At 37.5% G+C, this 22,901-nt stretch overlaps 1 protein-coding gene across 1 annotated transcript in view; it reads right to left on the bottom strand.

The window, feature by feature from the left end:
• LOC103727558 (ovostatin homolog) overlaps positions 1-20,071 on the bottom strand; it is a 49,198-nt gene extending 29,127 nt beyond the window's left edge. Inside the window, exons 1-15 of the mRNA XM_008825492.2 lie at positions 20,007-20,071; positions 19,187-19,370; positions 18,547-18,703; positions 16,892-16,944; positions 14,858-14,878; positions 12,588-12,756; positions 11,778-11,862; positions 9,794-9,911; positions 8,444-8,555; positions 8,067-8,176; positions 7,185-7,343; positions 6,122-6,349; positions 4,973-5,027; positions 4,177-4,322; positions 3,236-3,385 (exon numbers count right to left, since the gene is read on the bottom strand). Of these exons, the coding sequence (XP_008823714.1) occupies positions 3,236-3,385; positions 4,177-4,322; positions 4,973-5,027; positions 6,122-6,349; positions 7,185-7,343; positions 8,067-8,176; positions 8,444-8,555; positions 9,794-9,911; positions 11,778-11,862; positions 12,588-12,756; positions 14,858-14,878; positions 16,892-16,944; positions 18,547-18,703; positions 19,187-19,370; positions 20,007-20,071 (1,812 nt within the window). The remainder of the gene's footprint in view (positions 1-3,235; positions 3,386-4,176; positions 4,323-4,972; positions 5,028-6,121; positions 6,350-7,184; positions 7,344-8,066; positions 8,177-8,443; positions 8,556-9,793; positions 9,912-11,777; positions 11,863-12,587; positions 12,757-14,857; positions 14,879-16,891; positions 16,945-18,546; positions 18,704-19,186; positions 19,371-20,006) is intronic.
• Positions 20,072-22,901: the final 2,830 nt, after the last annotated feature.

A 22,901-nucleotide genomic window follows, 5' to 3' on the forward strand; every position in this document is an offset into this window, starting at 1 on the left:
AAATAATGAAACAGACTCTACAGAAGGTATAAGGAAAAAATGCTGGAAATAATTTTTAGTAAGTTGTTGTAGCTTATTACTTTCAGTATGAAGCAGGCTAAGTAGATTTAAGTAAAGATATAAGCACCACTAAATGGACACAGCATATTATGTATATTATAAATATATATAACAATAAAAATCAAAGAAGAGGTCATGAGATTGAGAGGGAGTAGGGGTAGATGGGAAGAGATAGGGGGAGAGGAAAGGGTGGAAATTATGTGAATACATTAATCATATATGAACTCAAAAAATAAAAATGTAAGAATATAAAAAATATAATCAAAAGACCAGCATGGTGGCACATGCCTTTAATCCCGGCGCTTGAGAGGCAGAGGCAGGCAGATCTCTGTGAGTTCAAGGCCAGCCTGGTCTACATAGGGAGTTCCAGGCCAGCTGGGGCTACAGGGAGACCCTGTCTCAAAAAGACCAAATATATATATATATAATCAAATTTTATAGCCATAAAATAGGCTGATAACAAAACTACATCTTCTCAACACACAAAACGCATTCTCAAAAACCTGCACCTGAAAACAACAATATGTTAATAAGCTTCATAAAATAGAAATATTACTGGGCATGGTGGTACAAGCCTTTAGTCCCAGCACTCAGAGACAAAAGACAAGAGAATCTTTATGAGATCCAGACTAGCCTGGTCTATACAGTGAGTTTCAGGCTAGCTGGTGCTACAGAGAGACCTTGTCCCAAAAAGACCAAAAAATTAAACTAAATTAAATTAAAAATAAAATGAAATAGCAATATTTTAAATTAAATTCAGACTTACATGAAACTGACTTGTATAGCTTTAGACAGCAGATTTTAGTGTGTGTCCTGACATTTTCTGTAATAGGGTAATTTGTGGTGATCTGATAAACTGGTTTTATGATTTGTTTATAATTGAAAGTGCTTGTTTATGCCTCATCACTTATGAGAGAAGTAAAATTTAAAATTATCAAAAAAGAAATACTATTGATCAGGGCTGGGGAGATGGCTCAGCAGTTAAGAGCACTGGCTGCTCTTGCTGAGGACCTGGGTTTGATTCCCAGCACCCACACAGCAGCTAACAACTACCTGTAACTCTAGTTCCAGGGGATCTGATACCCTCTTCTGAACTCCATGGACATTACATGGCACGGATGTACTTACACACATTCGGGCAAGACACTCATACACATAAAGTAAAAATAATAAACAAGACAGGCATGGTGGCGCACACCTTTAATCCCAGCACTTGAGAGGCAGAGGCAGGCAGATTTCTGTGATTGAGGCCAACCTGGTCTACATAGTTTCAGGCCAGCTGGGGCTACAGGGAGACCCTGTCTCAAAATTACAAAATTAATTAATTAATTGAAATAATAGTAATAAATAAATATTTTTTTAAAAAGAAACACTATTGATCATGAAGCAATATAGCTTGAACTGAAATGATATTCCAAAATAAAAGGCCTTTCTACACATAAATTATAAAAAAGTCTTAGTAAGCAATGTTTTGGAAAAATGGTAACTATAAACAGAAATAAAAGGATTCTGAAAAATAAAAATGGGTCAATCACTACACATCAGAATCTATGGATTGATATAAAAACAGGAATTAGGTTTAGGGCTGAAGCTGAGTGATAAAGTATTTGCTTAACATATGCAAGGTCAGGTCTTGGATCCAGTCCCACTATTAGAAAAAACAAACAAACAAAAATGGTGTCAGAGAAAAATGCTGAGATGTCTGTTATACACTATGTTAATGTAATGATAGACTTTTTCTTAAATGTGCTAAAAGTAGCAACAAGAAAACATTAATGTGGTAGATGACTAAAACAAGACAGTAACAAAAATCCACTCTATATTTAGGTGATAATTAAAACTGAAGTTTTTGAACTCAGCAAAAATCAGTAAACAAGTAACTAATCTAATAAGGAAAAAAGTATAAATTTAAACAACAAAATTATAACAAGACATTAAGGGAATATAACTGTTGATACAGAGAACATAGTTTTTAAATCTTAAAGATTTCACTTTTTGGGCTGGAGAGGTGGATCAGCAGTTAAGAGCACTGGCTGCTCTTCCAGAGGACCCAGTTTCAATTTCCAGCACCCACATGGTGGCTAACAATCTTTTGTAACTCCAGTTCCAGGAGAATCTGATGCCATCTTCTGATCTCTGTGGACATTGCATGACACAGGTGCACTTACATACATGCAAGCAATACACTCATGCCCAATAAATAAATAAATAAATAAATAAATAAATATGTTAAGCTCTTACTCCCTTAAGAAAATATAATGTATCAAAATTGGCACCAAGAAGGAGATAATGCTTAACTAGGCCAATTTGTATAAAAGAAATGTAGAGACTTGTCAAGAAACTGCCTGTCATACACAAGTCATTAGAAATAGACATCTGGCCAGTCACTTCTACTACAGCAAGAGCATGGCAAGGATGCTATTGATCCTTCAATTTAACAGTGTACTGAAATCATGAAAAGAAGAAATAGAGGCACGGGAATGACAGAGAAAGAAAGAGCTGAAGGGAAGAAGGGAGGAAGGGGAAAAAAGGGAGGGAAGGAGGGAGGGAGGGAGGGAAGGAGGGAGGGAGGCAGCTGGGAAAGAGAAATATTCAACAGTTACGAACCAAAATATTTTTATGTGAGCTTTTTGGACTGCTGATTTAAAACCCCCTTTCTTCTCTGTTTCTTTCTTGCTTTTATTTATTTGTTAAAGAAGTAGTAGTAGTAGTAGTAGTAGCAGCAGCAGCAGCAGCAGTAGTAGTAGTAGTAGTAGTAGTAGTAGTAGTAGTAGTAGTAGTGCTGGGAACTAAACTCAGGACCTCACACCACGCTAGGCAAGTGCTTTACCACTGATCCACACTCTAGCCTTGGAAATATTAGAGAAAATAGTCACTAACATGAGATGACAACTTTAGATTTATCAATGCATCTTGTACAACATGGAGATTCCTCTTAACTCTATGAGTCCATATTTATGAATACATCTATGAGTTTAAAATATCATATTGTTGTAAAATTCTTAACCTGTTATAATTATCTCTAGTATTCTATATCATTAGGAATGCTTGGTCAGACAGGAGACATAAGTAAATAATTAAGAACCCATGTTAATGTTTTCAGCATGTTCCACCATATGGAGAGCAGGACTCACATCACATAGCATCAGAACACTGAGGAAACAAAGGTGCTTACACTTTTGGCTGACAGCTCTTGCTCAGGCTTCAGCAAAAGGACACTTTTGTCCACTGCCTGCAGGCCACAGAATGAGTCTGGGGCTGCTTGAAGATGCAGGCTGGTGTTGGATCCAGGTATACCCTGCTCCTTCAAGAACTTTATGCTAACCTGAAGTAGAGAAAGGAAAGGAATGAGGGCAGAGAGAGTTACATATGAAGACAATCAGAATAAACTGGTTCTTTTTTCCCCAAACAAATCCTGACAGATTTCTGTACATGCATTTCTCCTGCCTGTTCTCCATCTCAACCCTTCTGTGAGAATCTCTTCCACCACCCTTCTGGCTTCCCAGGATCAGTAAGCCTTCAAGATAATTCTTTTTCTAATATTTTATTATTTTTATTATTTTATGTGTATGAGGGTATCGCCTACATGAATGTAAGTGCACTGGTGTCACGCAATGTCCATGGAGACCAGAAGAGGGCGTCAGGTCCTCTGGAACTGGAGTTATAGACAGTTGTTAGCTGCCATGTGGGTGCTGGGAACTAAACCTGGGTCCTCTTCAAGAGCAGCCAGTGCTCTTAACCACTGAGCCATCTCTCCAGCCCCAACAAGATAACTCTTGATGACTCTCATTATCTAGTAATTTAACTATGAGATTACCATGTAAAGATTATGGAGGTATAGGGGGTCAGTTAAGAAAGAGACAGACCTGGTGAGATGGTTCAGTGGGTTAAAGGTGCTTGCCAACACCTGACAACCCAAGTTTGATCTTGGAACCCACATGGAGAAAAGAGAGAACCAACTCCTATAAATTGACCTCTGACAAGTCAAGTGTGCATGTACACACACACACACACACACACAAATAATAATAACAATAAATTTTAAAATGACTTTAAATGATAAGAAGGAAACAGCAGGAAGCAAAATGCTCACTCTGCTATTAGAAGAAGCATCACCTTGTTTTTAAAACACTTGTCAGTCTGGAACTTGACACTATCAGCAACAATTTCCCCACTGGGGTGAAGGGTATAGACAAACACAACAGCCAGAGGTGCCAGGTCTGCACTGAAGTTGATTGGGATAGAGAAGTTTCCACTCCAGCCTGTGGAAATAAGGGATCAGCAAATGATGGATTTATCTTGTATCTCTGGGTACATTTAGATAAAAGAAAACTGTTTTGGGGGGCAGGAGAGATGGCTCAGTGGTTAAGAACACTGACTGTTCTTGCAGAGGACCTGGGTTGGATTCCCAACACCTACATGGCAGCTAACAACCATCTGTAACCCCAGTTCCAGAGGATCTGACTCCCTTTTCTGACCTCCATAGGAATTGCATGACATGGGTGCACTTGCATAATGCAATATACTAATACATATAAAATAAAATAAAAATAATAAATAATTTTTAAGAAAAGAAAATGGCTTTTTGGAGAGTAAATTAGACTTTGCTTAAATGAAAATAAATAATAACAGGAATCACATACACAGCTAAAGAACACTGAATAGTTTAGACACTTAAAATAGGAAGTTTTGGATATCATTTTTCTATAACGTATAAGATTAACTGACAATAGCAAAAAGAAATATCCTTCTTCAAAATATTGATGTTTACCTTAAACCTTGCTAACTATCACCCTCCAGTTACAAGTAGAAATAAGTGCTCTTCTTAATTTCTAGACTCTATAATGTTTCCTTTAAAAGAGAAAAATATGAAGATAAAGTAGACATTTCACAGTAAGTGTATCACATATACCTTGGTTTCTGATTTGCTTCTGTCCACTAAGAAAGATGCTTCCTTTTACCATCACCTGTGCAGGACAAAGAAAGCACACTATGAAAACTGGCATCTCTAGCTAGAGAGATGCCTCAGTGGTTAAGAACACTTGCTGCTCTTCCAGAGGACCCAGATTTGATTCCCAGCACCCAACAACCATCCATAACTCCAGTTCCAGGGAATCTGATACCCTCTTCTGGCCTCTTCGGCATTGCTCTTCACATGGTACACTTCCATACATGTAGGCAAAAACACTCACACACATAAAATAAAATTAATGAAAAAGCTAGCATCTATATTGTATCATATGATCAATGGTCATAAGATGAAGTCACTTCCACAATGGATATTCAAAGTAAATTTCCCACATATTGGGAAAGAACAGAGAAAGAATATGAAGCTGTATAATACATAGGCAAGGTGGTGGCTTGCTGGACTGTCTTGTTTCCATGATGCCCTCACCTGCTTTCTGACTTAAGACAAGTTGTTTACCGTTTGCCTCTGTCCCTTGAGCTGTAAAAATTTTGAAATATCTATAAAGTTGACTAAGTGACTTAATACACGTGACACTCTTCAACAATGCCTGACACAATAATATTTATCTCTGGAGGCCAGTCATTGTTTCCAATTACAAATATGCTGCCAAGAAAGCCAGGGCTTAGAGTGTTTAAACAAGGTGTCCATGCTGGGACCCACTTGCTTAATGGCTAGGAGAGGGTGCCTTAATTTCCTACTGTGTGTTTTCACTCTCCAGGATGTCTTGAAGAGCAGAAATAGGCAGATCCAGGACACTTCCTTCCACTGCTTATCACATTGAGCCTTCCATATAATACTCTACTAGCACAGGGAAAGATTTTGCTATCACAAAGGGTCATAAATATTTGATATGCGGTACAATTGAAGGCTTGAAAAAAAAACTAGGCTTGAGTAGCAAGTTTTTCAGTCTTAGGGAAACTTAAATTACTTGAGATAATTTTATACTCTTGTTTGTTTGTTCTTAATGGATCCAGCTGTATTCACCAACCAAGTGAGCAGCTGGAGCTCACCCAGATTGAGGAGGCCTGACAGATGCACTGTGCTGTGCTCCACAGACACTTGATTAGACAGAATCCACTAGCTGAGACTTACCAAATAGAAGAAGTTTACATCTGAACCATTCTTGTATGCTGCATGGTTTAGAGAGTAAAGCACTGTAACCATCTTCTCTTGGTTACAAGGAAGTTGCTTTGGTTCAGGAACAATCTTCAGGAAACTGTTGGTTCGGGAGTAAAAGCGGGAGACAGAGGAGTGGGCATCCAAATACTCAGGCGCCAGCCAGCTGGAATGACGGCAGCTCATGGGTCGAGCATATGTGGCCTGAGGTGATAGAAGAATAATAAACACCTCCAAAGACAGGAAATAATGCAGAACACAAGGCTGCTCATTTCTTCAAAGTCTGGAGCTGATCTAGAAGCGCTGGTGAGATGACTTAGAAGCTAAAGGCACTTGTCCCCAAGCCTGACCATCTGAATTTGATTCTCAGGACCTCCATGGTAGAAGGAGGGTACTGACTCCTGCAAAGTGAAGTAATAGCATTCTCCTATTTTTGACTATTAAAAGTGGCCATAATTGTGAGGTTGTTTTATGGACTAACAATGAATCATTATGTGTTTTACTTTTTTTTTTTTTTTTCCTTTTTTGAGTCATTATCTTACTATGTATCTCAGTCTGGCCTGGAACTCAAAATCTCCCTGTCTCACCGAGTGCTGGGATTACTGGCATACACCACCACAACTGGCTTTTGCTTTTAACTTTTACTTATAGTCAGAGAATTAAACTTGTTCTTATTTCTTTCACCTATATTTGAACACTGGAAAATCTGAATACTGCAAAATTCTGTTTAAGCAGCAGAAAGAGCACAGTTATCTCCCCTATCTATGCACAGAATGATCTAAGGAGAAAGAAAAGACCATATTTTCTTATATTTAATTCTATAGATGATAATATCATTTGTGATAAGAATTTATAGTAATTATGGAAGTATTGTACTAATATCTCATCTTCTGAACAAATATTCTCATGGAGTACTGAATGAACAAGCATGTCATATAAAATAAGTGATCGTTTAAGAGACTTCTAAAACTGAAAGTGCCTAACATTGAGGCCTTCTGAGGGATACCTAACCATCCCCATCTGACCTTGGATGTCTTACTTGCAAGTTGATCTGTGGATCAAATATCTCTGTAGTGTCAATGGAAAACTGAGCTTCCCCGTTCTCATCCGTAGTGTAATTTCCTATAAGTCTATCATTGAGGTACAGTTGCAACACCTTGCTCACCATTGGTACATTATTAGGACCATAAAATCTAAGCTGTACAAAAAAGAAATGTTAATTATCTTTAAAACATAAAATTTTATATTTCTACAATTTTCAATTTCATAATTGTGATCACTTAATAGTAATTTCATTAAATTCTATTAATGAACAGAAAGATGCTTTATACCAAATGCACATATATGTTCATGATATAGGAAGCAACTATGATTTTATATATTGCTTTTTTGTTTGTTTTTGTTTTTGTGTGTGTGTGTGCTTTTTTTTTTTTTTTTTTTTTTTTTTTTTTTTTTTTTTTTTTTTGGTCTTTTTGGGACAGGGTTTCCCTGTAGCCCCAGCTGGCCTGAAACTGACCAAACCAGCCTCGATCGCACAGAGATCCACCTGCCTCTGCCTCCCCAGTGCTAGGACTAAAGGTATGGGCCACCAAGCCTAGCTCTGTTTTTTGTTTTTGCAACAGGGTCTCATAATGTAGGCCTTGTTGGCCTAGAACTCCCTATGTAAGCCAGGCTGGCCTTGAACTCCCAGAAATCCACCTGCCTCTGCTTCCCAAACGCTGGGGTTAAAGGTGTGCACCACCATGCCTGTAATAATGCTTTATTTAACCTAGGACTTCTCTAGTATATCAGAAATAGCAATAAAACTAGGAAAATATATGGATTATAAAACTAGGAAAGAATGTCCAGAAATTTTCAAGTGACAGTGTATGAAGAAAGAAAATAAAATGAAGAATTCTTAATTTTTTTTAATCAAACCTACAGTTCCCAAATAAGAAATCCCTCTTCTGTAGTAAAGGTCCAAATTCTCAAAGCTCACACTGCCAAGCAATGAAGTTATAAAGATAGAGGTTGTTTTACTGATCTGTGCACCTGTAAGAAATGATGAAACACAGTATCAGGAAAAAATTAATCATTCAATCAAAAATTTTAGGGTTGAGGATATAACTCAGCAGTAGAGTACTCGCCTAGCTTGTGAGAGGACCTGGGTTCAACCCATCCCACCAAAATCTACTTTCAAAGGTACTTTGTTATACCCTTTTGAGCAATAATTAATTAATAATAATTGATATTACTAAGAGTATTTTTTTACTTGGGCCACCATGTATCCCCAGGTTGTCCATAAAGTAAAATCATTACCTGTTCCAAATTCTGTAACAATTACAGTGACCTGAAATGACATGAAAAATCCAGAACGGTACAGTTGGAAGGCTTTCGTATTTACAATTTGAGAAACACAGCCACCTTTCAGCTGAAAAATAGATCATATAAGGAAAAGGTTAGGGATCCAGAAAGTCAGATGGCATTTTAGCACAGGTCTAACACTCCTGTTTACCTAGTTCTTCACAAAGTTACTGAAATGTCGAAAGAGAGACTTAAAGGAGGAAGAAGTTGAAGATGGTCTATCAGTACATTAAGGGATGGAAGGTGATTTCTATTATATAGATTCAAGAGAATTCTCCTGGAAACAATGCAGATGTTTTAAGGGATGAAAATGGAACTGAATCCTATTTTAAGAGGAAGAACTTAGGAGCTATAGGGATGGCTCAGTGGTTAAGAGCACTGGCTCTTCTTTCAGAGGACTCAGGTTTGGTTCCCAGCATTCACATGGCAGCTAAAAACTGTTTGTAACTCCAGTTCCAGGGGCTCGGATGCCCCTCTTCTGGCTTCTACTGGCATTGCACACACATGGTGCCCTCACATACATGCAGGCAAAGCACATGATATAAAAATAAATTTTAAAATCTAAAAAAAATTAACAAGATGAAACAAAATGATTTATAGAGAAAAATGTATTTAAAATGATGAAAGCCAGCAAAACAGGTGAAACTTTTATAAGCACAATTCAGAATGGAGAACAGAATTCAGAGCAATATATAACAAGGCTTTGAATTGCAGGGGTTTGAAAATAAACTGAATTAAAAAGGATTCTCCCAGGAAAGATCAGGGTGATAGATCACCCAGATCATAGACAAAATGAGGAAGCCAATGAGATCTTTTTTAAATTCTAAGAATCCATAGGCAATAGCAATATCAAAAGATCAGAGGCTATTTCAAGTTTTCTCTCCATTCTTTACCTTATTTATTTAGCTTCAACCTCCATTATCCACACAATGGAAGTTGCTAAGTCTTTTTAATAAATGGAATCAAATATGGGGTAAAAGAGGTGGTTCAGCAGTTAAGAACACTTGCTGTTCTTAACACTAGAACACTTGTAGAGAACCCGGGCTCAATTCCCAGGACCCACATGGCAGCTAACAATCTATGGTAACTCCAGTTCCAGGGGATCCAACACACTCTTCTGGCCTCTGTGGGGCAAAGCATGCACATGGTGTGCATATATATATATATATATATATATATATATATGCAGGCAAAACACCCATACACATAAAATAAAAACAGTAAATAAAATATTTTAAAAAATAAATGGCCTCAAATACTGAGCAATGAGTGGGCACGTCCCTCTGGAGAAGGTGTGGTCAGTACCTGTGCAGTAAACTGCTCGCATATTTCATTGTTGTTGTTCTCACAATCCCTAGCAGAAGAAAATTCTCTGCACACCCGGATCTGGGCTTTCCCTTGCACAGGCTGGCCATACGTGTACCTGCAGGGAGATGGTGACTTTGATTAAAAATGCAATATCACAGTGACATTTTATGGACTTTGTCAGAAACCACATGTAAGCCTTGAAGCTGAGTGCTTCCTCCCTCTAGTCCTCCTTCTTCTCCCCCTCTTCCTCCCCTTACTCCCTCTTCTCATCCCGCTCTAATCCTCGCCCCCCACCCTGCTTTGATCTTCTAGAAACAGGGTCTCCCTATAGCCCCAGCTGGCCCGGAACTCGCTATGTAGACCAGGTTGGCCTAGATCTCACAAAGATCCCCTGACTCTGCCTCCCGAGTGCTGAGATTAAAGGCATGTGTCACCAAGCCCAGCTTTTCATTGGCTAGGTTTTTGAGTCAGAGTCTCCCTGTAGCTGCCCCAGCTGGCCTGGAACCCATTATATAGACCAGGCTGGTCTAGATCTCACAGAGATCCACCTGGTCTGCCTCCTGAGTATTGGGATGAAAGGCTGGCACTACCACGCTTTGTTTGTTGCATTTGTTTTGTTTTAGCTTGAGGATTATTTTCACTTTATTTAGAAAACTAGGTAACAAATGAAAAAAATAGTGTATAGTAAAACTGAATGGTATTAAGCTTACAGATTATAATACCTTTTAAAATAGTTTCCCAGCACTGGTATATATCATATGTTTACCATGTTATATTTCATTCATTTTTTCCAGTACTTTTGATTAGAAAACTGATTTCAAGTAACTCACTCCCCCACGTGGGGTTTGATGGCAGTGAAGTTCTAACTCAGATTCACTTTACTCCACAGTCCACACTGCTAATCTACTTGTTTATTCAAAATGTTTTATGCTTTTAAAATTTTATGTATTTATTTTTATTTTATGTGTATGAGTGTTATGCCTGAGTGTATTTAAGTGCACCCATATCGTGCAGCACCCGTAGAGGACAGAGGAGGGCTTCAGATTCCTTGGAACTGGAGTTGCAGATGGTTGTTCGCCTCCATATGGGTGCTGAGATTCGAATGTAGGTTGTCTGCAAGAGCAGCCAGTGCTCTTAAACACCTAGCCATCTCTCCAGCCCCAAAATGCTTCATGCTTTTGAGATTTTGATTCAGCCTACATCACTAAAATCATGTTAGTTCTGATTATTAAGTTGGAGAGATGGCTTGGAGGTTAAGAACAGTGGTTGTTCTTGCAGAAGACCTGGGTTTGAATCCCAGCACCCACATTTGGCTAACAACTGTCCATAACTCCAGTTCCAGGGGCTCCAACGCCCACTGGCACTGCACAATACAAGTACACTTACACACATGCAGGCAATATACTCATACACAAAAAATAAAAATAGTAAATCAAAAAAAATTTTTAAAGTCTCAAAGATATTATATATTTTGACTTGATAATCCCATTTCCAGAACTCTTTCTTAAGGAAACAATTTTTCAATTCAAAACCAGGGTATTGTACAGTTTTATCCAAGATATCTACTATAATTTTATTAATTACTAGAAAGCACAATGCAACCTATAACATTTTACATAGTAAAATAATAGTTAAGTAAATTTGCTATAGGCTTATGAAGATGTGTTAAGAAGAAAAGGAATTGGAATTGATAAAAAAAAGACCTGTGTAATATGGAGACATGCTTTCTTAAGTATTTTTGGTTAGAAAAGAATAAACACAGTCAGGGAAAATAGTCATAAAATATTAGAGAAAAAAACTAACGTAATGGCAACTGGTAGAATGCATTGCAGTTCACTTTTATGTCTTTATATTTTTCAAACATTTAAAAATTCTATTAGAATTTTAATATAAGCATATAAATGAAGTTTTATGATTAAACATACGTTTTTATTGTTGCTAAGACTTTTACTTGAGGGGGTAAATCAGAATAAATACTTACTTTGCGCATGCATTCATTTGAAATTGGTCATCTGCAATAGTTATCGTTTGTGGTGCACTGACCTCAACTTCAAATTTGGGCATCGCTGAAAACAAAGAGAAACATACTTCGGCCTTTACAGTCACTAGTGAGTAAAAATTACTGCAGTTGCACAGCTAAATTGTTTCCATGCACAGTGGTTTCCTCTGTGCCAATTGTGCATCAGTGCCCTTCTATTCTGTTTGGCACCTGTCCACCATGGTCTGTGATGGAGTCTCATCAAAGATCAGTTCTTCTCTTTGTTTTTGTTTTTTTTCCTCCCTCTCTCTAGCCTCAGAACTTCACTCTTTTTATGTTTCAATCTCATAGATCCTGTCTAGGAGACTATATGGATTCCAGAAATGAGCTATTTCTTAGGAAGGGAGGGGAGGTCCAGGTATCAGAGTGAGGCACGGGTGGGGAATGAGAGCCAGAAAAGATTGTCACTATAACAGAAAGGGTCAAGAAAAGAAGATGGCAGAAAACCAAATTGAACTTCACCTACATTTGTCTGTGTCTAAAAGTTTTGTTCAGTTGCTTTAAATTTTTATGTAAGAGGCTCAAAAATAACTAATTGAGGGGCTGGAGAGATGACTCAGCGATTAAGAGCACGGACTGCTCTTGCAGAAGACCCAGGTTTGAGTACTAGCACCCCATCAATTCCAGGGGATCTGATGCCCTCTTCTGTCCTCCACAGGCACTGCACAAAATGGGTGCACTTAGATACATGCAGGCAAAACACTCATACACATAAAATAAAAATAAATCAAAAAATTAGTAACTATTGGTTACCATTTTGATTAACGGTGAATTGATGAGTCACTGTCGTTCCTGACTGTCTTCTCACAACAATTGTGTAATCACCAAACATTGGCTCTGGAGTCAGTTGGAATGAGAGTTGTGTAATATTTCGGAAAGAAGTTACATTTTGCCACTGAAAAATCACGTTGTTTTGTGGATCCTAGAAAACAGTGAATAAATAAAAACAATCAGGTTATGTGAGAGAACTAGCCTTTCCTTTTTTTATTTTTGTACTCTGTGTCGTTATTGGAAGCAAAGAATGCACACTATCACTCTGAACTAATTATCTCAAATCGTTGAAAAATTACTGCTTCAGTGTATTGAATTCAGCCTTACAATATGCTTCTCTTAAGACTAAAAATCACATGAAAAGCCATCTATAACTGACACCTTATATTTTGAACTTTCTAAAGCAGAGTACTATAATCAAAGAGTTAAAAATTCAACATGCTTAGTCCAGAATGATGCTCCTCAAAGTAGAGCACCATACCGTGTACACAAAGGGACACTCACCCTGATAATCAAAGTGATTGTCACTGATTTCCACTTGGTCTCTATTTGAGTTGGTCATGGACTAAGCAAAAACAATAAAAAGAAGTTCCATGATACAAAGGCAGGGGTCAGCATGAACCCTCTTGTTTACATTGCCACTTACAGGAGCTTGTTTCAATAGTTTTACCTTCCCCAACTCTGACTAAAGAGATCGTGTGTAAAAGGCTTTCTAAGAAAACAAAACTATTTACTGCTCTTATAAAAGTAAGTTTTAGTGAGTTGCTTTCTTCTATAAAGTTTTGAAAACTAAATTTTCTAGACTTCCTTTCGAATGGAGTTAATAACCCATGAGACCACAGCTGACTCATTAAAAGTAAGTGGAAGTCATTCGGTAGAATAAATTCTGAAAGAATTGGTCTCTGCTGACATTGAAAATAAAGCACTAGGCTGGAGGGATGGCTCAGCAATTAAGAGCACTGGCTGCTCTTAGCCGGGCATGTGGCGCTTGCCTGCAGTCCCAGCACTTGGGAGGCAAAGGCAGGCGGATCTCTGTGAGTTCAAGGCCAGCCTGGTCTACATAGTGAGTTCCAGGACAGCTGGGGCTACAGGGAGACCCTGTCTCAAAAAGACCAAAAAAAAAAAAAAAAGAGCACTGGCTGCTCTTGCAGAGAACCCAGGTTCGATTCACAGCACCCACATGGCCGCTAACAACTGTTAGTAACTCAGTTCCAGGGGAATCTGTCACCCTCTTCTGACCTCTGTGGGTATTGCAAGACACAGGTACACTTACACACACAGGGGCAATACACTCATACACCTAAAATAAAAATAATAAATAAAACATTTTTAAGAAAAGAAAACACCAAAACACCAAACTGAGGGTGGCCAAGGAGTTAGGAAAAGCCTGGATAATGTTGGGCTGCAGTTCTGAGAGCCCATGCCGCGACTTTGCGCTTTGTGAGAATAATAAGCTCATCGAAGACTATTTTAATTAAGCTTTTATTGTTTTCAATAGAACACAACATTAGCTGGGCCAAATGTGAAGATAAGCTATTGATGCGTAACGCAGAGAACACAAAATCAGTGGACCTCATTCTTATTACTTTAAGGATGAGCGATTTGTTGCCCACATAAAAAGCTAAAAACATTCAGATCATAAAGAGGACAGTCGCAAGTTTGTAAATAAGTGTTATATATTTGCACACATAATTATTAATTACGAACCTAGATCTTGTATGTCATAGTAGCACATACACACATGTAGCATATACAGAATAAAATATGCTGGAGTTGATTGCTACTTACAAGTAAGTTATAACTACAGCTAATTAATTAGTTTGAAGACTACTTTAGAGAATTTAAGCTGGGGAAAAGAGACTTATTTTCTGTAAGCAGAGTCCATTTTGCAGTAAATCTAGTGATTTCTATATTTCTAAAAGGTTATGTTATATTTTTCCTTAGAACAAGATTGGCTTAATTAAGATTGAGAAGGGACAGTAGCCAAAAGTAAGCAATTCAAATATACACCTGCCTTAGAAAAAGTCCAGTCTTTCCTATTCCATAAAAATCAAGTTATTACATCTGCCCAGAGCAGGTCTAAGACATTATCCCTTTATTTAGGTCTTCATCTGATGCTTTCTTATGTTACATATGCACAGATTTCTCTTTATTTCAGACAACTTAATTTTGGCTTTGCAAAATGAAAACTGGAAGCATACCATTCCTTATCTGAATGATTTTTAAGTGGATAGGAAAAGCAGATATCTTACCTGAAGTGTGATTAAAGGATACTGAAAGAGAAAAAAAAGCAGATTAATACTTCAATAAGAGATTCCTTTGCCAAATATTGCTTTATAAAGTTTGTGTCCATGGAAATAAGTCCTTCTCTCCCTGGGGGGTCAAACTTTCTCTAGCTAAAGATGTCAAAACAAAACAAAGCAAAGCCTCTAAATGTGGAAGAGACCTGAATCTCTGGTGAGAAGTAGAAATGAAAAGATTTAAACGTGAATGAATCAACTCACCGCCAGTAAAAGTTTTATGCTCAGCACAAGTCCCCACCCCTAGCTGAGGATATACTGACATTTGACGGTTGCTAGGGTTTCGAAAGCCTGTTTTATTTTCTTTTTTAAAAAAAGAATAATTTATTTATTATTTTTATTTTTCGTGTATGAGTGTATTGCCTGCATGTATGTAAGTGCACCTGTGTTGTGTAATGCCCACAGAGGTCAGAAGAAGGCATTGGATCCACTGGAACTGGAGTTATTGAAGGTTGTTAGCTGCCATGTGGATGCTGGGAATCAAACCTGCCAGGGTCCTCTGTAAGGGCAGTCTGTGGTCTTAACTGCTGTACCATCTCTCCAACTCCCAAGTCTCTTTTCTTTAACAGTATGGTCCCTGGTAGGCTGACCAAGTTCTAGTGAATGACCCCACACCCAAATGTATACGGGCCAATTGAACACAGTGGGGTATTTTTTTTAAAAAGCCGGACATGGTGGCACAGGCCTTTAACCCTAGCACTCAGGAGGCAGAGGCACATGGAGCTCTGTGAGTTCAAGGCCAGCCTGGTCTACACAGCAAGTTCCAGGACAACTGGAACTACAGGGAGACCTGTCTCAAAAAGATAAATAAATAAATAAATAAATAAATAAATAAATAAATAAATACTAAAAAAATAAAAAGAGGACATGAAATTGGGGGCCAGGTCAGTAAGTTAGGGGAGAAGTGAGGGGCAAATATGATCAAAATACATTGCATGTATGTATGATATTCTCAAAGAATTAATAAAATACTTTATAAAAAGTTTTGTGCTTAATCATGAGATTGGCATCAAAGCTTTTTCTATACAATCTTTACCTTGGATTCTTATTTTCATGCACATGAAAGGTTTCCTGAAGATGCTGTTTTGTTGTTCCCAAGGTTTATTTTTAATCAGTTCTTTCAGTTGGTGTATAAAATAATGGGTTTCATTATCGTTCATACATTATATTATTGCATCATGCCTGAGTTTGCCCTCTATTACTCCCTGTCTGCCTCACCTCTCCATCTACTTTCATATGCAGATATATGCAAATATATAATTAAGTTCAGAGTCCACATATGTGAGAAAATGTGATCCTTTAAAAAAATTTATTATTCTTATTTTTTTATGTGTATGCGTGTATTGCCTGCATGCAGGTAAGCCCGCGGAGGTCAGAAGAGGCTGTCAGATCCCCCGGTACTGGAGTTACAGACAGTTGTTAGCTGCCATGTGGGTGGTGGGATTTGAACCTGGGTCTTCTGGAGGAACAACCAGTGTTGTTAACTGCCGAGCCATCGATCCAGCCTGAAAATGTGATCTTTTCTCATTCTCTCTCCCATTACTTTCTCTTGTTCTCTTCTGCTTTTAAAACCCTCTCCTCATGGTACCCTTCTGCTTTCATGTTTCATATACACAGATGTACATATATCATATACATGATTCACATATGTACATATATGCATGATTCTGCGTATGAAAGAATGTGATATTTATTATTTTGAGTTTGGCTTATTTCATTTAGCATGATGATCTTCAGTTCTGTTCATTTCTCTGCAAATGACATCCTTTCATTCTTTAATGCTGAATAAAACTCTGTTGTGTATATGTACCACATTTTCTTTATCCATTCATCTGTTGATGGGCATCTAGGCTCATTCCTTATCTTGGCTATCAATAAACAGGAATGTGATACCCAGACTTAAGTTCCAAGAAGGTGCTTTGTATAGAGATGTGTTTGCTTTAAACATTTGAATTTCATTGTGCCATTAGAAAGGAAAGAACTCACCAAGCTATCAACAGATTTGAACCAGGTATTCAGTGTCACAATGCGAAAGTGAACTAGAAGAAAAGTGGAAAGTGTCATTTTTCTTGTGATTTCCACCCTCTAGCGATCTCATATTTTACATGTACTGTCTCTCCGTTAATGATTCTTTGTTGTCACCAATGCTGACCTGGCCACCACCAGAAACTTTTCCCCCAACAGCCATAAGACATGAGATTAGGATACCAAAAACAGAATTAATGGCAGAGTCCGTCATAGAAGTGCAAATGTGAAGCAGGAGTGATAGGAGAGAAACATAATTTTTCTTGAAAAATATACTGATACTAGCAAAATTGAGTTTTTAAAAAATTTAATAACCACATGATTAGAAGGAGCATTTCATTACAGCTTTAACATATTCAATAATAATTTCCAGAGCAAAGATGCATCTCTTTCAGAAGTGGCTGTAAAAATTGAGTTATTTTATCAGAACTATGAAATAAAAATCTTAGCTCTTTTTGTCTTTATAACTCTTTCTAATATTTTTGTAAGCTCAGAAAAGGTGACACGAGACAGCAAAAATCTCTGTATATTGTATAACTGCATTAATTCAACTGTGAACCTAAAAATTTTATAGCCACTTTTGAAAGAGATGTATCTTTGCTCTGGAAATTGTTATTGTGTTAAAGATGTAATGAAATGCTTCTTCTAAAAAATAAAAAAGAATTCTCTTTGAAATATACATGACAATGTCAGAATGAAACATTACTTTGTGTGATAACTTTAAAAATTAATGAGAAAAATGAAAGAAGGCTATGGGAACTGGTACTCTTTGGAAGAAGGCAAGCCTCCTGTACCGTCGTGTCAGGTAGTTGGTGTCTAGAATATTGAGAAAATAAGTATTTGTTGTTTAAGCCAAAAAAGAACAAAAAAAAGAATGCTATATTCAACTTTTTTATTTCTTTTCAAAAAAAAATCTTAGAAGCATGCAATATTAATGAAGACAAAAATCCACAGATGGTTTCATCCAATTCTTTAATTTTACAAATAAGGAAACTAAATACAAAGGAGTTTACTTGGCAAAAACTAAAGCAGTTATTATAGAGCCAACACTCAAACCAAACTGTTCTGAATTATAGTTTGGTGTTCTTCCTGTTTCCTTCTGCTTAGAGCAATAGTAACGAAAGCAGAAGGGCTTCACCTAATTTTTACACATGTGGTTACATAAACCAACATCAGCAATTATAATAGAAACCATAAATACCACTGGTGAGCTCTTTACTGTGGTAGACACTGTTTTTGCAATGACTCCCTTTTCTTTCCTGAAAGTTATGTCAGAAACTTTCATTATCCATACTCTAAAGATGGAATAATTTAGCTTGGAAAAAAAGAGTTAATGAGTTTTCCCAATAGATAAAATATAGATCAGTGATTCAGACCAAACAATCACCCTTTATATTCCACACTTATGACCATTGTACCTTGAAGGCCTAGAATTTGTTCACAATGGAAGGATGGGCAACATTTCATGAAGGCAATGGACTCAGTTCCTGGATTTAGAGGACACTATTTCGTAAATGACAAGACCATAATTAGGAATTATAGGAATACAGGATCCAATGATAGTAAAGATTAATTTTACATGTTAATTTGGAGAATGCATTTCTAACATGACTTACCATTGGCTCCAGGCTTGTAGATGGGTTTATCTGTCTGCACAAAAGTTGCATTCTCCTCCACAGCGATTGCAACAGCTCTTCTCTCAGAGATTTTAAGAGTGTCTCCCTGAGCAAACAGTGTCACAAAAGCCAACTGCTTGGCAGATTTCTGAGACACCTATTTATGTGGAAGAGCAGAGAAGAGTATTTCAGTGTCTTTGTTTGACTTGTCAGGATGACAAAAACTTGTAAACCCATTTCTTCTTAATAAAAGATTCAATGATCATTTATTGCAACTGCTTAACAGCATAAGGACATGTTCTATAGTTTTTATCTTCCTGCCTTTTCTTTTTCTGTTGCCCCAAATCAAAGCCCTCCTTTCTTTTACCTACATGGCCTTCACACCGTGAACCACTTTTACTGTCTCAAATGCAGAAATTATCTCTCCATAGTCTCCTATAATAGAAGAATACCAACATTTTACAAGCTTTGCCATATGTGTAAATTTCCCTTTCATTTCTTCCTTCTCTTGAATTTTCACATTTCCTCCCTAGATGCCACAATTCATGCCACATCAAGATTTTTTTATCCAAAAATAACTTTAAAATAGTAATTTCATATTCCCATCTGCAGTCCTAAAATGCTAAATTCAGCGCCTCACCTTGAAACTTGCACATGCATAGAAGTTCTCCTCTTCCACAGACTGGTCAAAAATAGTAGTATTAGATCCATCATATTCTAGGATGATGCTCAAGGACACGGATTCATTAAGGTTTAAAAGATGGAGACAAGCTTTTTCTGTGGAAAAACTCTGCATCACAGAAGAGACCCATAGGATATAGCGCCTACACAAGGAGAGTAACCAACAGTCTGTAAAAAGTCTGGAGGGCGTGAAGAATGCCCACAAAAAGCAATTTAAGCTATTGAAGCATTCCAGAAATGATACATTTTTCATAGATAGTGTCATCACCAACTTGGATATGCAGAGAGAATGGTACCTTAAGAATAAAATGTCAGGGGGCTGGAGAGATGGCTCAGTGGTTAAGAGCATTGGCTGCTCTTGCAGAGGACCCAGTTTCGGTTCCCAGCACCCACATGGTGGCTAACAAGTGTCCATAACCCCAGTTCCAGAAGAAGCTGAAGCTCTCTTCTGATACCTGTGCACTTACAGACTTGCAGGCAATACACTCACACACATGAAATAGAGCCGGGCGTGGTGGCACATGCCTTTAATCCCAGTACTTGGGAGGCAGAGGCAGGTGGATCTTTGTGAGTTCAAGGCCAACCTGGTCTACATAGTGATAAATATTAAAAGAATAAGGTGTCAGTTTTCTTCATTGCTTAGCACTTAAAGGGCAAACCAACACTCCATTGAAGAAGTCAAAACAGTATAATAAAACATAATCAAATTTTAACATGGGCTACAATTAATATAGTCATATTACCAGCACTTTGATATAGAGAATTTAGTATCCCCTTACGGTTCTGAAGCCACAGCATCAGTGAAATGAAGCAAGAAAGTGCTGAGAAAAATGATGGGCGTCATTTTGTCCCAATGCCTGAAAGCTAGCTTTAAAATAAGTTGCTTGCTTTCCTTCTCTCACTGGAAGCCAGCTACCTTGACTCTTTTTTTCCTACCTCCTGCTCTAACTCTCCCTGTATGTTGCTGCTTTTATAGTCACATGTAATAAGAGATCAATTACTTTTTGGAGCAAGGATCATGGAACCAACCAGCTCAGTTCTCTTATTACCTCTGCGGGAGGTATCGATTTATATATAACTTCCGGCTCGTATTCCCTGGATGCTGCCCTGGTTGGAATCAGCAGCTCAAGTTGGACAGGAAGAAACTAGAAAAACAAAGGAAGGAGTTGTGTGCTACACAGGACCTCACACTATTCAATACTTCACTCACAGCTGATAGCACTATCAAAGCATTATGGAATAGCATTAGTGCTTGGAAGAAGATAGTTCTTCAACAAACTATTATGATACTAGTTCTCACAAGGAAAGCTTCCTGGGCTTCTGAGAAGAGCTGCAAACATTACTGTCACTGGCACACCATCATATAAACAGACATCTCAATATGGACTTACTTTCTGGAGAATTGAAAATGTTATGTTATGCTTTTGCAATTTTGTAATATAGAATTCAACATTAAAAATGCTGATTTGCTTTCAACATTTACATGATTTTCTTAGTAAGGTTTATATATTATATTCAGCATATTTTCCAACATAATGATTAAGAAGTTAAAAAGAATATAACACACACAACACTTCCTGACAAAAATAAGCAACAAAGACTGCTTTACCATAATTTATTTGTAAAACCTTCCCATAAAGTGAGACAGGATCTCACTCTGGTAGCTTACAATGACCTGGAACTCACTGTGTTGGCTAGGCTGGCCTTGAACCTCCAGCAGGAGAAGCCCAGGCTGGTGATTCTCTTGCCTCAGTTTCCCAAGTGCTGAGATTACAGGTAGGAATCACACCTGTCTGAATCTTGTAAATTCTTGATGGAGTCTCCAGTATGGTAATTCTCCCACTAACTATGTCCTCTTTTTTTTTAAACAAAATAAAATAAAACAATCCCTTAGGATAGGCATGGTGGTATATACCTTTAATCCCAGGCCTCAGGAAGCAGAGGCGGGAGGATCTCTGTGAATTTGAGGCCAGCCCGGTTACATAGAGGGTTCTAGGCCAGTCAGGGCTAACTGTAAGACCCTGTCTCAAAACAACAATAACAAAAAACATCGCTTTTATTTCTAATACTGAAAAATATTAAATTAATATGCATTAAGGAATGTTAAAAATGTGTAAAGAACACGACTTTAAGACCCAGATTAATCCCAACTCATTAATAGTAGGGGACTTCAATACCTCACTGTCTCCATTAGATAGGTCAACAGGGCAGAGAGTTAACAGACATCTGAATTAAACAATACCATATATCAAATGGACTTAACAGACATCTACAGAGTATTCCACCCAAGCACCAAAGGACATACTTTCTATTAAGCAGCCCATGGAACAGTCTCCAAAATCAACCATATAGTGGGGCACAAAACAAACCTCAACAAATGCAAAAAGATTGAAATAATTCCATGCATTCTATCAGACCACAATGCAATAAAGCTTACAATCAACACCAGAAGAAGCCCTAATCACCACATGAACACATGGAGATTAAACAACACACTCCTGAATGATGAATGGGTCAAAAGAGAAATTAAGAAAGAAATAAAAGTATTCCTGGAACTAAATGAAAAGGACAATACAACATAACAAAACCTCTGGGACAGGCTGAAAGTGGTCCTTAGAGGGAAGTTTACAACTCTAAGTGCCTACATTAAAAAATCAGAACAAACACAAATAAATGACTTAACATTGCAACACAAGACACTTGAAAAACAACAACAAACAAAACCCAAACCCAGCAGACAAGAAGTAACAAAAAAAGAGCAGAAATTAATGAAATCGACACAAAGAAAACAATACAAAGAATAAACGAATCCAAAAGCTGGTTCTTTGAAAAGACAAACAAAATTGACAGACTGCTAGCCCAGGTAACCAAAAGAAAGAAAGAGGACCTCCAAATCAACAAAATCAGAGCTGAAAGGGGAAACATCACAACAGACACCAGAAAGATACAGAACATTATGAGGAAATACTTTAAAAACCTGTATGCTACTAAATTTGAAAACCTAGAAGAAATGGACGGATATCTAAAGGCATGGGAACCACCAAAACTAAGCCAAGAAGAGATCAACAGCTTAAACAGATGCATAAAACAAAAAGAAATTGAAACAGTAATACAAAACCTCCCAACTGAAAAAAGCCCAGGACCAGGTGAATTTACAGCACAATTCCATCAAACATTTAAAGAAGATCTACACCCAATACTACATATTCAAAAAGATAGAAATGGAGGGAGAACTTCCAAATTCCTTCTATGAAGCCAGCATCACTCTAATACCAAAGCCAGGTAAAGATACAACCAAAAAAGAAAACTATAGACCCATATCCTTAATGAACATAGATGCAAAAATTCTCAACAAGGTACTTGAAAACCACATCAAAAAGACCATCCACCTTGATCAAATAAGCTTTATCCCAGAGATGCAGGATGTTTCAATATACGTAAGTCAATAAATGTCATGTCATATAAATTGGTTCAAAGACAAGAACCACATGGGTCATCTCAATAGATGCAGAGAAGGCCTTTGACAAAATTCAACATGCATGTATGTTCAAAGTCCTAGAGGGAATTGGACTGGAGGGAACATACCTCAACATAATTAAAGTTATATATAACAAACCCACAGCCAACACCATTCTAAATGGGGAACACCTCAAAACATTTCTGTTAATATCAGG

This window comes from Nannospalax galili, unplaced genomic scaffold, assembly GCF_000622305.1.
Source record: "Nannospalax galili isolate Female #2095 unplaced genomic scaffold, S.galili_v1.0 scaffold589, whole genome shotgun sequence".
Classification (NCBI taxonomy): domain Eukaryota; kingdom Metazoa; phylum Chordata; class Mammalia; order Rodentia; family Spalacidae; genus Nannospalax; species Nannospalax galili.